General features: G+C 49.0%; 1 protein-coding gene across 2 annotated transcripts; it reads right to left on the minus strand.

Moving 5' to 3' along the window:
- Positions 1-372: 372 nt before the first annotated feature.
- On the minus strand, positions 373-12,491 carry Esp (Epidermal stripes and patches). 2 transcript variants are annotated; one of them, XM_069502817.1, is made up of 5 exons: positions 12,286-12,491; positions 4,187-4,269; positions 1,647-2,921; positions 1,418-1,563; positions 373-1,351 (listed from the first exon to the last, which is right to left on the minus strand). In XM_069502817.1, the coding sequence occupies exons 2-5, from the start codon at positions 4,266-4,268 to the stop codon at positions 971-973; spliced, it is 1,884 nt and encodes a 627-aa protein (XP_069358918.1). In that variant the 5' UTR covers position 4,269; positions 12,286-12,491; the 3' UTR covers positions 373-970. The 2 variants fall into 2 exon arrangements, with proteins under 2 accessions (XP_069358918.1, XP_034830498.1); XM_034974607.2 differs by lacking the exons at positions 4,187-4,269; positions 12,286-12,491 and adding an exon at positions 3,847-3,931.
- Positions 12,492-13,109: the final 618 nt, after the last annotated feature.

The raw sequence follows: 13,109 nt of genomic DNA on the forward strand, positions 1-13,109 counted from the left end.
TAATTTTGTTAAAAAAATATCCAAACTGTAAATAACCAGTTTTATTGTGGTTAACAATCTTCTTACTACGCTTTTGCAGTGTCCGAGGTTCAGTTGGCGACTGAATTTTCAGGCTTTCTAGGACCTAGTTTCCTTCCTAAATCCTGCGGCCATTTATTTTTCATTAATTTTAATCGAAATCAAAATATATTTGGTGTATCAAACTGCCCCACGTCCCCTAGTTGGTACCTAATACTTATATCAGCGGTTTTTCATATTTTCGTTTCCTTCAGGTCTTGAGTTACTCTTCACGAACATGTAACGGCTCTATTCTATGAGGTAGGTACGAAGGGTAATGCGTGGAGGATGGAGGGAAAAATAAAACAAAGCAAATCTTAGTAACTCTCAAAGAGTGTAATTATTTAGTTCTTGGAACTGGGAAACATAAGTCATTCATTTTAACGCACCATATTCTTAATTTAAATTTTCATAATAATTATATGTCATTATTTTAATAGTTTTATTTAAAATAATTTTTTATGTATTATACTAATAATAAATCGAATAGGTACTATAGTCGTGGATCACAAGAAACGGATACAGCGCTCGCCCTCTCGCTCGCACGAGCGCGCGACGCCGCGCGCCCTCTCGCTCGCTCCCGCGCACGCTCCGCACACGCACACACACACACACACACGCGCGCGCGGCGCCTATCACATCGCAGCAATATTTACAATCTAACTTGTACTGGTTTACCTATAAATAAATAAAACGATCTATGACACTCAGACTCATCTCGCGACCTCTCGCGGGTCACTAAATTCACAATTCGACGACCGCGAAGCGATCCGCGATCTCTTAGGCGACGACGATAAACTCTAACGTTAACTCTACATCACAACGATACGTAGGGACTCGAGGAGCCGGCTCTGGAATCGATATAGTCTTACAAAAATAGTTCTATGCGAAGGTGAAGGAAGAGGCCGGGGCTTCAGGCGGGCGAGGCGCCGGGCGGCGGCGGCGGCTTGACGTCCTGCAGGCGCGGGTCGGCCGCCAGCAGCCGGTCCAGCTCGTCGTCCTCGTAGAACACCGTGAAGTGCTCCGGCTTGGTCACGGCCTCGAAGATGGAGCACACGGACGGCTTGACGTTGTAGAAGTACAGCGGCTGGCGGCGCGCGTGGAAGTCGGCCGTGAGCTGCTCGATGCTCTTGGCGGCCGTGTAGTCGGCGCTGTAGATGTGCGTGCACTCCAGCACCACGGGCAGCGCGCCGCCCGCCGCGCTCTTGGTCACCAGGCGCCGCACGTAGTCCACCGACGGGAACATGAGGCAGCGGTCGGGCGTGATCATCAGGTACTCCACGCCCGCCTCCGTCTGCAACAGACACGGCGGGGTTAGCTGTGTCGCCGCCACCCGCCCCACCGCCGCCATCACACTCACCTTCAGGATCTCCACGGAGAACTTGGGGCGCGCCGCGTGGTACAGGATAAACACGATGTTGACCACCACGCCCGTCAGGATGCCCAGCTCGATGGGCAGCGTGAGGCACAGCACGAACGTGCCGATGCCCGGGATCAGGTCCAGCTCTGCCGACAACGGGAACGGATCGTTACTTCTCATTCGGAAGGCCATCCCGAATATAAAGCTCAATATAAAGCTCGACACTCACTCTTGGCGCGCCACATCGGCTTGACGACGTCGTACTCCACCATGAAGAGAATGGCGGAGATGATGACGGCCGCCAGCGACGCCTTGGGGATGTACTCGAAGTACTGCGTGAAGAACTGCAGCGCCACGATGACGATGACGCCGGTGTACAGGCCGTTGAGCGGCGTGCGCACGCCCGAGCCGTTGGACACCACGGAGCGCGCCAGAGAGCCGCCGCCCGGGAACGCCTGCACGAAGGAGTTGGCCACGTTGGCCATGCCCAGCGCGATCATCTCCTGCGTGGCGTCAATGGTGCGCCCGTCCGAGAACGCCTTGCAGATGGCGATGTCCTCCAGCAGCGCGATGAGCGGGATGACGAGCAGCCCCGAGCCCAGCTCCGACACCATGTCCAGGAAGTCGGCCGTGCTGTTGTCGGCGCGCACGTACGACAGCGCGGGCAGCGTGGGCGCGGGCACGCCGGCCGGGATGGCGCCCATGAGCCGCACGGGCGCCGAGCCACGCGCCGCCACGGCGAAGCCCAGCGCGCCGCCCGCCACCACCACCAGCGCGTTGCGGCACGTGCCCAGCAGCCACATGAGCTTCGTGAGCACCTTCTGGCGCGTGTTGGGGCCCTCGGGGCGGTCGGCGCCCAGCTTCACCATGCCGATCTTGCGCATGGACAGCAGCAGCGCGATGCAGGAGAAGCCCAGCACGGGGTCCCACAGCGCGGCGCCGTGGATGTTGCGGAAGATGGAGATCCACTGCTGCAGGAACGTGGTGCCGGTGACGGGGATCGCGAACAGGTCCTTGACCTGGCTCGTGGCGATCATGAGCGCCACGGCCGACGTGAAGCCCGAGGACACGGGCCCCGATACGAAGTTGACGAGGAAGCCCAGCCCCAGCGCGCCCATGAGCAGCTCCACGAGCCCCGTGAGCAGGTTGAGCAGGATGGCCTTGGGCAGCACGCCGCCCGCCACCTGCCACGTCAGCAGCGAGGCGATGGCCGTGGGGCCGGCCGGCACGGCGCGGCAGCCGCCCAGCACGATGTATACGAAGCAGCCCAGGAACGAGCCGTACAGCCCGTGCTGCGGCGGCAGGCCCGCGATGTTGGCGTAGGCCAGCGACTGTGGGATGACGGTGAGCCCCACCGTGACGCCCGCGATGGCGTCGCCCACGGCCTGCTGCACGCTGTACTGCGGCAGCCAGCCCACCACGGGCAGCCGCTTGCGCAGCGTCTTGCGGTTGCAGCGCCGCCGCAGCGCCGCGCGCCAGCCCTCGCGCGCGCTGCCGTCGGACACTGCAACGACACGAGTCGCCAGTTAGAGGAGGTGCGTGCGAGTGCTACGCGCTACAAACTTTGAATATCATACCTCTAAAACTACCTTCAAGAGGGCAGACTAAATTTTTTTCTACTGTCAATTTTTATAGACAAATGGAGGGGACAGGCGGACTGCACTAAACTGCCTAAAAGATTTTTGTTTTACTACGGAAATCTTAAAAAAACTTAAACCAAGTTTAGTTTATTCCTGTCGTCTGTCCAACTGTCTGTGTATCACAGGCATTTTCGATATAAATAATAAGAGTTTTGTATAGTTAATGAAGCGTTAGGGCGTTCCAATTGCAATGATACACTTTACAAGACATTAGTAATAAAAATATCCACTTAAACTAAACATTTAAATAGAATTACGTATTAAGACATTGAAATTTTGACATACTACAAATAAATCTACACTAATAAATATATTGATTACTTAGAATTAACATTAAAATAAACTATAAAATAATTAATAGTATAGGCTAATAATTAACATTGTAATACCTACTTTAATTTAACCTATTCTTGAGTTAATTATTGTCATACTGAAATATATGAATTATTGTATTTATTGAATTAACGATTGGAAATAAAGGCTTTATTTATTTATTACCGTGAGGGGGAGGTGGGGCAGTTTGATACTATAACTAGGGGCACATTGGTACTTTTAAGTCCGGGGCACATTCGGGCAGTGATACGTATCAATGTACCTAATACATTGAATTGAATAATGAATCAATTTATTAAAATGAACAAAATAAAGAGATGTGTTGGAAATCCAATTGCAGCAGAAAGGAAGCTTGGACGCAGAAAGCCTGAGAATGCAGTCGCTAGCTTAGCGTCAGACAGCTCGAACGCCAACAGCAACAGAAGCTTGGATGTAGGAAGTAGACGCAGTACTCACGGATGTAGTCGTTGCTGGCGTGCTTGTCGTCGGGCGGCGGCAGCGAGCCGGACGACGCGTTGTGCTTCCTGCGCGGGATCATTCTGGATGCAGTCGCTAGCTTAGCGTCAGACAGCTCGAACGCCAACAGCAACAGAAGCTTGGATGTAGGAAGTAGACGCAGTACTCACGGATGTAGTCGTTGCTGGCGTGCTTGTCGTCGGGCGGCGGCAGCGAGCCGGACGATGCGTTGTGCTTCCTGCGCGGGATCATTCTGGATGCAGTCGCTAGCTTAGCGTCAGACAGCTCGAACGCCAACAGCAACAGAAGCTTGGATGTAGGAAGTAGACGCAGTACTCACGGATGTAGTCGTTGCTGGCGTGCTTGTCGTCGGGCGGCGGCAGCGAGCCGGACGACGCGTTGTGCTTCCTGCGCGGGATCATTCTGGATGCAGTCGCTAGCTTAGCGTCAGACAGCCCGAACGCCAACAGCAACAGAAGCTTGGATGTAGGAAGTAGACGCAGTACTCACGGATGTAGTCGTTGCTGGCGTGCTTGTCGTCGGGCGGCGGCAGCGAGCCGGACGACGCGTTGTGCTTCCTGCGCGGGATCATTCTGGATGCAGTCGCTAGCTTAGCGTCAGACAGCTCGAACGCCAACAGCAACAGAAGCTTGGATGTAGGAAGTAGACGCAGTACTCACGGATGTAGTCGTTGCTGGCGTGCTTGTCGTCGGGCGGCGGCAGCGAGCCGGACGATGCGTTGTGCTTCCTGCGCGGGATCATTCTGGATGCAGTCGCTAGCTTAGCGTCAGACAGCCCGAACGCCAACAGCAACAGAAGCTTGGATGTAGGAAGTAGACGCAGTACTCACGGATGTAGTCGTTGCTGGCGTGCTTGTCGTCGGGCGGCGGCAGCGAGCCGGACGATGCGTTGTGCTTCCTGCGCGGGATCATTCTGGATGCAGTCGCTAGCTTAGCGTCAGACAGCTCGAACGCCAACAGCAACAGAAGCTTGGATGTAGGAAGTAGACGCAGTACTCACGGATGTAGTCGTTGCTGGCGTGCTTGTCGTCGGGCGGCGGCAGCGAGCCGGACGATGCGTTGTGCTTCCTGCGCGGGATCATTCTGGATGCAGTCGCTAGCTTAGCGTCAGACAGCCCGAACGCCAACAGCAACAGAAGCTTGGATGTAGGAAGTAGACGCAGTACTCACGGATGTAGTCGTTGCTGGCGTGCTTGTCGTCGGGCGGCGGCAGCGAGCCGGACGACGCGTTGTGCTTCCTGCGCGGGATCATTCTGGATGCAGTCGCTAGCTTAGCGTCAGACAGCTCGAACGCCAACAGCAACAGAAGCTTGGATGTAGGAAGTAGACGCAGTACTCACGGATGTAGTCGTTGCTGGCGTGCTTGTCGTCGGGCGGCGGCAGCGAGCCGGACGATGCGTTGTGCTTCCTGCGCGGGATCATTCTGGATGCAGTCGCTAGCTTAGCGTCAGACAGCTCGAACGCCAACAGCAACAGAAGCTTGGATGTAGGAAGTAGACGCAGTACTCACGGATGTAGTCGTTGCTGGCGTGCTTGTCGTCGGGCGGCGGCAGCGAGCCGGACGACGCGTTGTGCTTCCTGCGCGGGATCATTCTGGATGCAGTCGCTAGCTTAGCGTCAGACAGCTCGAACGCCAACAGCAACAGAAGCTTGGATGTAGGAAGTAGACGCAGTACTCACGGATGTAGTCGTTGCTGGCGTGCTTGTCGTCGGGCGGCGGCAGCGAGCCGGACGATGCGTTGTGCTTCCTGCGCGGGATCATTCTGGATGCAGTCGCTAGCTTAGCGTCAGACAGCCCGAACGCCAACAGCAACAGAAGCTTGGATGTAGGAAGTAGACGCAGTACTCACGGATGTAGTCGTTGCTGGCGTGCTTGTCGTCGGGCGGCGGCAGCGAGCCGGACGACGCGTTGTGCTTCCTGCGCGGGATCATTCTGGATGCAGTCGCTAGCTTAGCGTCAGACAGCTCGAACGCCAACAGCAACAGAAGCTTGGATGTAGGAAGTAGACGCAGTACTCACGGATGTAGTCGTTGCTGGCGTGCTTGTCGTCGGGCGGCGGCAGCGAGCCGGACGACGCGTTGTGCTTCCTGCGCGGGATCATTCTGGATGCAGTCGCTAGCTTAGCGTCAGACAGCCCGAACGCCAACAGCAACAGAAGCTTGGATGTAGGAAGTAGACGCAGTACTCACGGATGTAGTCGTTGCTGGCGTGCTTGTCGTCGGGCGGCGGCAGCGAGCCGGACGATGCGTTGTGCTTCCTGCGCGGGATCATTCTGGATGCAGTCGCTAGCTTAGCGTCAGACAGCTCGAACGCCAACAGCAACAGAAGCTTGGATGTAGGAAGTAGACGCAGTACTCACGGATGTAGTCGTTGCTGGCGTGCTTGTCGTCGGGCGGCGGCAGCGAGCCGGACGACGCGTTGTGCTTCCTGCGCGGGATCATTCTGGATGCAGTCGCTAGCTTAGCGTCAGACAGCTCGAACGCCAACAGCAACAGAAGCTTGGATGTAGGAAGTAGACGCAGTACTCACGGATGTAGTCGTTGCTGGCGTGCTTGTCGTCGGGCGGCGGCAGCGAGCCGGACGACGCGTTGTGCTTCCTGCGCGGGATCATTCTGGATGCAGTCGCTAGCTTAGCGTCAGACAGCTCGAACGCCAACAGCAACAGAAGCTTGGATGTAGGAAGTAGACGCAGTACTCACGGATGTAGTCGTTGCTGGCGTGCTTGTCGTCGGGCGGCGGCAGCGAGCCGGACGACGCGTTGTGCTTCCTGCGCGGGATCATTCTGGATGCAGTCGCTAGCTTAGCGTCAGACAGCTCGAACGCCAACAGCAACAGAAGCTTGGATGTAGGAAGTAGACGCAGTACTCACGGATGTAGTCGTTGCTGGCGTGCTTGTCGTCGGGCGGCGGCAGCGAGCCGGACGACGCGTTGTGCTTCCTGCGCGGGATCATTCTGGATGCAGTCGCTAGCTTAGCGTCAGACAGCTCGAACGCCAACAGCAACAGAAGCTTGGATGTAGGAAGTAGACGCAGTACTCACGGATGTAGTCGTTGCTGGCGTGCTTGTCGTCGGGCGGCGGCAGCGAGCCGGACGACGCGTTGTGCTTCCTGCGCGGGATCATTCTGGATGCAGTCGCTAGCTTAGCGTCAGACAGCTCGAACGCCAACAGCAACAGAAGCTTGGATGTAGGAAGTAGACGCAGTACTCACGGATGTAGTCGTTGCTGGCGTGCTTGTCGTCGGGCGGCGGCAGCGAGCCGGACGACGCGTTGTGCTTCCTGCGCGGGATCATTCTGGATGCAGTCGCTAGCTTAGCGTCAGACAGCTCGAACGCCAACAGCAACAGAAGCTTGGATGTAGGAAGTAGACGCAGTACTCACGGATGTAGTCGTTGCTGGCGTGCTTGTCGTCGGGCGGCGGCAGCGAGCCGGACGACGCGTTGTGCTTCCTGCGCGGGATCATTCTGGATGCAGTCGCTAGCTTAGCGTCAGACAGCTCGAACGCCAACAGCAACAGAAGCTTGGATGTAGGAAGTAGACGCAGTACTCACGGATGTAGTCGTTGCTGGCGTGCTTGTCGTCGGGCGGCGGCAGCGAGCCGGACGACGCGTTGTGCTTCCTGCGCGGGATCATTCTGGATGCAGTCGCTAGCTTAGCGTCAGACAGCTCGAACGCCAACAGCAACAGAAGCTTGGATGTAGGAAGTAGACGCAGTACTCACGGATGTAGTCGTTGCTGGCGTGCTTGTCGTCGGGCGGCGGCAGCGAGCCGGACGACGCGTTGTGCTTCCTGCGCGGGATCATTCTGGAACGTGCAACAGTACATCGTTAACGGAGGCGTCACAACGCAGCAGCGCGGCTGCGACGCGCACTCTGCAGGGGGAGCTGAGTGTGTATTATGTGTATACCGGCCGGCGCTCGGCGCGGTGGGGGGATGGGGGGAAGCGACTGCAGCACTGCGGCACGTCAGGTAGGTGCGAGCAATGTTTGTGTACCAACTGAACTGAAGCTTCTTGAACAATGTAGCTACCTATCTATCTGTGCTATTGGTGACAACCGCATGAAATGCAAACAGTATTTACGTACCTACCTATGCGTAACAAATTAGTGCGAACGGACAGACAAACTTGACGGCGGAACTCAGTGATATATACAGGGTGGCCGGAGATGTGACGTCTAAAAGAAAAATTTTAATACCTTATGTTGAGGGGTATCCAAATCACCCCCCTCGTATGTTCAGCGATTTTTAGTAGTTTAGGAGATATGAATTTTTAATGATTTTTTCATAATTTTCATCCATCAGTGGTTTTTATTTTTTTTCTCTTTCTGTAAAACGTTTTTGGACATTTTTGTTCGTGGCAATTAGTAACCATAAACTCAACTATTGTTTAAAAAAATACGGTTCTGTCTGTCTGTCGGCTGTATCTCTTGAACCGTAATAGGTAAAGAGTTGAAATTTTTACAGAATGTGTACCGCTATTGCCGCTATAACAGCAAATAATAAAAATTTCAAAATGAACTCGCAGACGTAGGGTTCCATACAAGATTATGTACTTTTTTTTTTTTTAATTTACGTGGCGGTCATTTTGAAATTTTTATTGTTTGTTGTTAAAGCGGCAATAGAAATACATATTGAAATATGTATTACATGAAAATTTCAACTCTCTATCTAGTACGGTTCAAGAGATACAGCCCGCAGACAGACAGATGGACGGATGGACGGACGGACAACGGAGGCTTAGTAATAGGGTTCCATTGGCACCTTTCTGGTACAGAACCCTAAAAACAGTTAAATTAATGAAGTATATTTTAACATTTGAAGTGAATTTTTCCTAATTTGAAGATAATTTTATGATTAATTTTGAATTAAAAAAGGTCACTCATTTACTTTGGAGACCATTTACATCAAATAAACCCCTATTAAGGTTAAGTTTTTTTTAATTATTTCTGAAGTGGTAAGTCCATAAAAGTTTTTAGAAATACTTAGATGCCATAGGCACCATTTTTTAATTTTTTTTTCAAGTCTTGAAGTTTTGTAACTACTGCGCTCGAACAATAATTTCAAACTTTCAATAAAATTTTAGTCATGTTCCCTAATGCCTAGGTAAACCGTTATTTTTTAGGCAATAGTTGAACTTATGGTTACTAATTACCACGAAAAAAAAATGTCCAAAAACGTTTCACCGGAAAAATAAAAAAATTAAAAACCACTGACGGTTGAAAATTATGAAAAAATCATTAAAAAATTCATATCTCCTAAACTATTGAAAATCGCTGAACATACATGGGGGTGATTTACATACCCCTTAATATAAGGTATTCAATTTTTTCTTTTAGACGTCACATCTCCGGCCACCCTGTATAATATAATATATCTAATAAGTGCTGATATAGGTAGGTAACTAGTTACATAATTTTTATGTACGTTAATTAGCTAATATTTAATAGGCATCTAAGCCATTAATTTATTATTATCTAGGTTCTAATCTATACTTACTAACAAATATAATTTAAGTCGAATAATTACTTACCTACTATGGTTATTTGAACTGTACCATTACTGATTAAAATAGGGACATACATAGGGTCTGTTTGTAGTTTGTACACTACGTGTAAACTTCGGAACGGACGACCGCAGTCCGCACCTATTGTGACAGGACTGCCACAGACAAGTAGAGCAGTTACATGAGGAGTTGCACCGAAATCTCCGACATAAGACATTTCTGAACGGATTTGCGTAATTTTTTTAATCGATAGAGAAACTTTGCGACACTATCCCATAAAACTTGGATTCCAACTCTTCAACCCTGATGCTGCAGGGGATCTGACCACCAAAACTGATGGGATTTAGAAACTGTCGGTTATTTATTGATATTGGAGATACTCACCAAGTAAAGAATAGCGTCGATCTCGAGGACCCGACTTCTCAACCTTGATGCTGTAAGGAATTGCATTCCTAAATCCCTTTTTGAAAGGAAAGGAAACGGGCTCCTACCTACCTACAGATACCTAGGCTACTTTTTTTCCTGAAAAATCAAGTTTCCACGAGATTTTTAAAAATTTAAATCCTATCACCTAGTTAACAATAAATCATAATGAAGTTGTTAAGTAGGTACCTACTTGGTAAATAAAATAGGTAGTTCCCAGTTCCCACCGCCTAGGTTACCTAGGTTACCTAGCTGCAAGTCGAGGACGCAGCCTACCTCAGAAACTTCTGATTTCTGAACGACCAGTGCCCGTTTATCAAACGTTACAAGTCTACAAGCTCACAAGTTACAAGTTACAAGAACTTTTTTACAAACTCTTGTAAATTATGTTTATCAAATAATTTCACAAGACTTGTAGGATTTTACGAGACTTTGTAGAACTTGTATTTTTAATTTATAATACTCTATTTTTGCTAAATTGCAAAATAATTTTTCAATCGTAATAAATGTCGATAAAATAGAAATTATGGTACCATAACTAGTCAAGTTATTGTTAAAAATAAAACTTTTTTTCAAATAATTTAAGTTTGTGTTAAATAACCTATTTGTAAAACCTATTGCTTCTTATTTTATTTACCTTACTACTTTTATTTATTCTATTTTGGTACACCAGGAAGTACCTACATAAAAAGTTTAAATTAAAAATAATACATTATTTTCCATGAATAAAGGTTAGACTTAAAATTTGGAAAAATAGATGGACTTTAAAAATTTTCGCTATTCGAATTACACCGCAAAAAATGGCGAAATCTGATTCGAAAGTTACAATTATTCTTCAATTAAGTAATTCGTGACAAAAAAGATATTTTATTTGGCGCATTTACTGATAAATTATCTAAAGACCAAAAAATAGCAGAGTGGAAAGAGATACTATTGCTAATTGCTATGTCAGTCGCTTGGACTTCTGCCGAAAAAGATTATGCCAGCATACTCGTATGTAGGTACATGAGACACGTTTTGGTCAAGTTTAAAAAGAGCAACATGGATAAGTTTAATAAAATTACACCTTTGAATTATTTAATAGTTATTTTAACTATTTACTACTAGGTACTAGATAATTTAATTATTCTTTTATACAATATCATACTTGCATACAACTTGTAAGGAAGCTCTCCAACTTTTTCGTTACAAGTTACAAGCTACAAGTTACAAAGGCATTTTTGATGAACAAAACCACAAATACAAGTGTGAAAAACACTTGTATTACAAGTAGTACTTGTAGCTTGTAGTTTACAAGTGTAGTTTTGATAAACGCATTCTTGTAAAAATGCACAAATTTACAAGAGAAAACGCTTAATACAAGACTTGTAACGTTTGATAAACAGCTGGCACTGGTAGGTACCCTCCTGGGTAACTACATGTCTAATATACAAACTTAGGCTGATACCTAATCCCTATCTAGATAAGTACCTAGGTACCTATCTACCTATACATGAAACGGTTCCTATTGAAATAGGTATACCGAAGACATTTTATTTGTTTAAAATGTCTTTGAAATTATACCTACTTACCCGTATCAGCGTTGTTACGATGAATACCTACAGTACAATATTACATTATCGGTACTTTACAATTAACATTTAGGTACTTGCCTACTATAATATAATTATTATTTAGTACCTACCAATTAATTAATTAGGTGCAATTTTAGTACCATTATGTGTAGGTATATACCTACCTACTTGGGGGTCTACAAATAAATGCACTGAAGGAAATAGAGGTATCTGACGCGGGTTTCCTTCAGGCGGAGTGATACGATAACGCGCGAGGTGAGGCTTATCGCGCCACGGCTACTGGCCGCACTGCTCTGCGGTTTACGTCACACTGTCTATGCGGGCGACAAGTGACAACAACAACAACCGGGTCGGCAGATCCCTGCAAAGCACATCATGTTGCTAAGAGCAAAAATATCGGTTAAGGTTGAAGGGTGGAAGCAGGGCCGGCCGCGGGAGGCCGGGGCCCCGGGGCGAGGGCTATACGACCTTCTGGTTCTGCCTGCGGGAGGTGCACACTGCACTCTGCTCGCTTCATCAAAATTCCATTCATAATAATTAATTATCACAAACCTGCCTGCGGGAGGGACGTCGACACTCGGCTTTGTCACGGAATGTTAAGAACTAAATTATTCACTTCAGTAGGTAGGTACGCATTTAAATAGAATTCGTTTTAATTGATAAATTAATCGATAATTGCAACAAAACAGCAGTCACTTTCAGTTGCGAGTTAACTGAACGAATACGAATTAATATTTTAGCGACAGGGTAATGTTACCGGTGCACGGTGCACGGTGGCCGGACTGTGTCGAGTATTCCCGGGTCCCTGATCTCCGCAGGTATCGGTAGTTTCACGTGCGTTTTTATTTAAACGGATGATACACGGCACGTGTCGTCGGATCGGAGGCACATCCCGACTGCGTGGTGAATGGTGCACTCACGTGTGCTTGCGGCGCGGGTCGTGGTGCAGGCGGTAGGCGCGGACGGGCCGGGGTCAGGTGCACATGCCGGGCGGCGGCGGGGACTGCGGCGGCGGCGGCGGCGTGATGGCGGCGAGGACGTGCGCTGCGCTCCGCGGCCCGAGCGCGACTGACTGCTGACTGCTGAGCCCGGAGCCCGCGTGCCGGCGAGCCGCGAGGAGCGACTGGAGCCGCGCCGCCTCCGGAGAGGAGCCGAGATGCGCCGGGAGGCTGCGCGCCGCCGCCGCCACCCCCACCCGCCGCCCCCCGCGCTCCAGCTCGATTGGAAAGTCTGAGCAGTGCACTATAGGACCCAAAACATACCTAGATCTAACTAAATACTAAACAACAGCTAACCGAAAGCGATCGTAAAATAAGATTCGTTTAATAATAATAACTGACTCGTTTAATAATAAGTGACTACCTGTATTACTATTACTACCATTTTTGTGGTAACCTAATTCCCTTAAGTGAAGCCGATTGGCCGGCACATGACAGGTCAGATTGTGTCAACTGTAAACTACATACACATAGTAAGGTGTAAACTACATAGTAAGGTGTAAACTACATAGTAAGGTGTAAACTACATAGTAAGGTGTAAACTACATAGTAAGGTGTAAAAAAATCTTACGTCTGTGTTAAAAAGAAATCGCGCAAAACATTGTCTCGTTTGTGTGCAAACAAAATCGAATTCAAATTTACAGCGATTTCGATAATTTTATTTTTAAGTTTTTTATGTTATTTGAGTCGTCAGACGACCTAGTATAAATATACGAGTTTCGAGTTTTAAGATACCTCTCATATTG

Source organism: Maniola hyperantus, chromosome 13 (genome assembly GCF_902806685.2).
Source record: "Maniola hyperantus chromosome 13, iAphHyp1.2, whole genome shotgun sequence".
Classification (NCBI taxonomy): Eukaryota; Metazoa; Arthropoda; class Insecta; order Lepidoptera; family Nymphalidae; genus Maniola; species Maniola hyperantus.

What these genes read in the sequence shown, in the direction of transcription:
- Esp (XM_069502817.1), bottom strand. Translation starts at nt 4,268, where the DNA reads ATGATCCCGCGCAGGAAGCACAACGCGTCGTCCGGCTCGCTGCCGCCG. An exon ending in CGCCAGCAACGACTACATCC is followed by an intron (nt 2,922 to 4,186) that starts GTGAGTACTGCG and finishes GTGTCGTTGCAG; the next exon opens with TGTCCGACGGCAGCGCGCGC. An exon ending in GCCGATGTGGCGCGCCAAGA is followed by an intron (nt 1,564 to 1,646) that starts GTGAGTGTCGAG and finishes CGTTGTCGGCAG; the next exon opens with AGCTGGACCTGATCCCGGGC.